The sequence below is a fragment of the Macrosteles quadrilineatus genome, unplaced genomic scaffold, assembly GCF_028750875.1.
Source record: "Macrosteles quadrilineatus isolate MER2022 unplaced genomic scaffold, UCM_ALF_1.0 Scaffold_2__2_contigs__length_208266976, whole genome shotgun sequence".
Taxonomy (NCBI): Eukaryota; Metazoa; Arthropoda; class Insecta; order Hemiptera; family Cicadellidae; genus Macrosteles; species Macrosteles quadrilineatus.
In genome coordinates, this window is record NW_026542595.1 from 79115468 (window position 1) to 79119713 (window position 4246).

The 4246-nt window shown below is 35.6% G+C and overlaps 1 protein-coding gene across 1 annotated transcript; it reads left to right on the forward strand.

Moving 5' to 3' along the window:
* Nucleotides 1-546: 546 nt before the first annotated feature.
* Nucleotides 547-3897, forward strand: LOC128987745 (outer dense fiber protein 3-like). Its single transcript, XM_054408753.1, has 5 exons — nucleotides 547-641; nucleotides 1832-1991; nucleotides 2634-2689; nucleotides 3001-3181; nucleotides 3594-3897. The coding sequence occupies exons 1-5, from the start codon at nucleotides 620-622 to the stop codon at nucleotides 3874-3876; spliced, it is 702 nt and encodes a 233-aa protein (XP_054264728.1). The 5' UTR covers nucleotides 547-619; the 3' UTR covers nucleotides 3877-3897.
* The last annotated feature ends 349 nt before the right edge of the window (nucleotides 3898-4246 follow it).

Genomic DNA, 4246 nt, shown 5'->3' on the forward strand with positions numbered 1-4246 from the left:
AGCAAACACATTGATGTTCGCTACCATTTTTTGACTGAAAATGTAAGGCAAGGTAAAATAAACATTTCTTTTGTTTCTACATCTGAGAATGTTGCGGATATGTTTACAAAACCCTTGAACAATGTTAAGTTTCATCAATTTAGCAAAGCTTTGATCAACTATCCAAAATCTTGAACAGAAGACGATAATCAAGATATTTATTTTTTGTTTCTTACATAAAATTAAAATTAAGGGAAGGTGTTGAATGTAATTTTATTTTTATATAATATGTTTGCTGTTACTTGTTCTGTATTTAATTTAATTTATGTTGGTAACAGCTGATCATGTGTAAATAGTTAGGATTGTTTTTATTGTAATGAGAATTGTTGAATAAGTTATGTTTGAGTAAAAAATGTTGTGTGTGTACTTCAGTAAAATAAAAGATAATTATTGTAACAGTAAAACCTTAGGTGTTAGTAATTTACTTTCACTTAAGTCAACAGATACTATGTTGAACACTAAATTATTTGAATTTTAATATTTAATTAACAGATTTTTGCTGTTACTAGGATATTACAATCTCATTTACACACAGAAAATTTCAAGTTACAAGTATATCATGATAAATTAAAATCACAAAATGGACTCTAAATACACACAGGGTAAGTTAGCTCGCCTTTTCTGTTAAACGTAGAACGAGATTTACATGTGGTTTACAAGTCTCTCAAGTGTAATGAAAATTTTGGTAGAGATGATTTAGATATATCTCTCTCTGCATTTTTAGGTTTTAGAGCTGCAACATGTTGATATACAATAACTGATATCCAATATACAGTACTTGTTATACTATTACTGACCTTACATACAAACACAACCGGTATAAATAACACAATCGGCTGAAATTGATGTTTTTATTTTAAAATTTTAAATACAATAAACATTAATACAAGGTTTTAAAAAAAATATCACTATTAAGACCTGCTCAAACTGCCCCGTTTTGCGGTATGGGTATTTATACCGCCTTGATAGATACACTGGTAGCTGTATGGTAGGTTGCCCACACTGGGGCGGTACGCTGTTCTGGCTGTAACTATTTAAAGATTTGTTGTAAGAATTTACATATAGTATTGAGAATATGCCTACCGCTGAAATACCTCGCAGAAAAATTAGATCATGCAGCTTTTTGGCGTTACGAGGGTAAGTTGCGCCAGTGTAGGCGCTCCCATTAGCTCATAAAATACCTGGCGGTTTACCTGTACCACATAACTTAGCAGTTTAGCCTTTATAAAGAAAACCAGCAACTTTCTTTGTTTATTTAGGGTTATAAGTTTGGATAATTATTATGGTTTACTTGTACTACCAATAAATAAGTTAGTTAATTTTTTTTATTCAGGAATTGTACAATTTGTCTAGCTAATTATGAAAACTTTGTTTGCCCAAATACATTTACGTATTATTCTGAGCTGTGTAAAGTAAAGTGTCATTATATCTTGTTATTTAGTACACGTAAATCAAGAAGACACGTTAGAGACATATTGGGGAATGCATGATTCCCATCCAAGAACTGCATGTGGGTAACTAACTGCAAATCACAAACAAAAAAAAAAACTGTTGAACTATGATGCAGTAAAAGATGAATAAATATAGTACAATAGATCTAACCTCTCGTATCCCCTGTATGATGGCAACTAAATATCTGATCCTGTTTGTTACCTATAAACCTCTCTCCCCTCTCTTCAAGGTTTTTACCAAAATAACCACCAAAAGTAGAAAAAAATTACCCCTCTCAAATCTATCATGGGTTTTGAGTTATAAAGTGTTTGTTTCTCAAGTTTCCCTGCTGATGTTACAGGCCCGGGACCCAATGCCTACAAACTGCCGCCCCAGGTGGGGTACGAGGGGCACGATGTCTCCAAGTGGCGTAACCCCGCGTTCTCCATGGGACTCAAGACTAGAACAAAGGGCAAGGATGTTGGCCCTGGCCCTGCTTACACCGTGGACAAGATGACAAGGTAATACATCATGCCTAAGATACAGTTCAATCTAAGCAACATGCATTCCAAACAGGGAAACTTAAGTAAATGGGCCCGGGCCCAGGGTTGCAAGAGGTTATAGGTTTGTTGGGGGCGCAAAGAAGAGGAAAATTCCTCACGAGGAAGGGGAAGGGCCCCACATCATCATCTCTTCGGCCCATAATGTGTTACATGCAAACTGAAGGCCTGATTCCAAATGAATAAGGGCGATAACATGTAGAACTAACTGTGGTGGGTGTCTGTATATTGTCGATTAGAGTAGAGACCCAGAGGGAAATAGGGAAGTTAAATAAATAGGTGAAATAAGTGGTACTATTTAACAACATAATGCACTTTAAATCCTGTCAAAACAACTATGTTCAAACAATTCAGTGCACCTTTTACGCTTTAAGCCTTTTAAGCGCTTTTACATCCAATGTTCAACCCTTCTTAATTCCTACTGAAGCTTAAAATTGTTTATAAATTTGCCTCTGTAGTACTCTTATGATTTTTGTTGTATCTCGCCTTATATGCTAGTTCTATGGTACTTTGTGGATTGTTTTGAGCTATTAATTTTTAACGGTTACAGTTTGGTCTACAGTTTTCCAAAATGGTTTGATATTTTTATTTAATTGTTTACAGGTTTGGCACTGCATACAGTCCTTCTGCTCCTTTTGGTCAGCGAACTGGGATGACAGGTAAAATCTTTCTTCTTACAAATAAATACCAGAGTGAGGATAGTTTTAGTGGATACCTTAATTTAGTTAATAATTTTTGTGACTGTCCCAACAATAAAAATTAATGATCCAGGCTAACTACTTAACTGCGTATGATTGAATTCAGTTAACTTGTAGATTATAGAATCAAAGTTTCTTTTCAAGATCAGCAAAACTCAACAGACTACTCTTTAAAAGGCAAACACAAATCTTCCTAGATTTTGATAGGTGTTAGACCATTTGATACCTTTCAATGATTGTGACCAAATAATTAATTGGTAAAATTGCTACAGATAAGAGTGATGGACCTGGACCTGGGGCATACAACCCAGATATCAGGAACGTTGGAAAAGTGAACCGAGTGGGAGGAACGTTCGGAATGAGACCAGATGATGTGGCGAAGTCCAGTGGTCCTGGACCAAACGCTTACAATGTGAAGGACCCGACACTCAAACGTCAACCTACATTTGCCATGTGAGAACCTATATTTCCTTAAATTTTTTTTCCAACTTTAAAGTTTTTATTTGTGTGTCTCAGATTTTATGTCAAATCTGAACTTGCTTCATTTTATATTTTAGGAAATAATCTAGTGGCATCTTAAACGTGAATGGGGGGATGCAAATCCTGGTGATTACTATTTTCAACGGCATTAATATATTTGCAGCTAGTTTAGCTAGTAGCAATTTGTAAATTATTTTTTAAATCTACTCATCAGGATTTGTTTTATTTTATCCTAACTAAAATAATAAAAGTAGACATTCTATTCTCACAAATCAGAAACCAGTTTTATAATCTCCTTCTTTATCCAAAATTCAATTATACAACACTGTTTACAAATCCCAATATTCGTCCTAAATCCTCCCTTATGGGCTAATTCTTATTTCAGGGGTACGAGGAATGACATAGTGCAGAAGCACGTGGGACCGGGTCCTAATGCTTACAACCCGAAGAGGCAGGACAATGTGAGGTCTGTCAAGTTCGGTCCTCCTCCAAGGTCTGTGGCAGCCAGAGATGCAGGTCCAGGGCCGGGGGCGTACCAGGGCGAGAAGTACCTCAAGTTCAACAAGAAGGCCAACCCTCCTAAGTTTGCGTTTGGAGTGAAGACGACAACCATGCCTTACATCAGCCCAGAGGACAATGCAGACTGTCAACTGATTTGTAGGAAATAAACATCTCACATTACAGATTAATCCATTTTTTTTTCTTGTTACTCGATAAATGACCTTTGACAAAGTCGCATAAAGTGTAGTTGGTTACATTGATAAAATGCTGGCATACACCGTTATAGAATTTTCTTAGGTTTTGTAGTTATTAAAACTTAAAAAGAGTTTTCAGAGTCAGACACTTTTGACTAACGTGCTCTGAGATTGATGTTTTTTTAGAACAATCTGTTTTAATGCATCCCAAATAAAGAATTTATTGCTACCGAGGATTTAATAAACCTTTGATATCTACTGAGTGAAGGCTTAAAAAACGTATGCAAAATTATTAAGGCCAAAAAGAAAAATCTTTGCCAGGCATCAGCCCAGGGCAAGATTT

What these genes read in the sequence shown, in the direction of transcription:
- LOC128987745 (XM_054408753.1), top strand. Translation starts at nt 620, where the DNA reads ATGGACTCTAAATACACACAGG. An exon ending in GGACTCTAAATACACACAGG is followed by an intron (nt 642 to 1,831) that starts GTAAGTTAGCTC and finishes CTGATGTTACAG; the next exon opens with GCCCGGGACCCAATGCCTAC. An exon ending in CGTCAACCTACATTTGCCAT is followed by an intron (nt 3,182 to 3,593) that starts GTGAGAACCTAT and finishes TTCTTATTTCAG; the next exon opens with GGGTACGAGGAATGACATAG.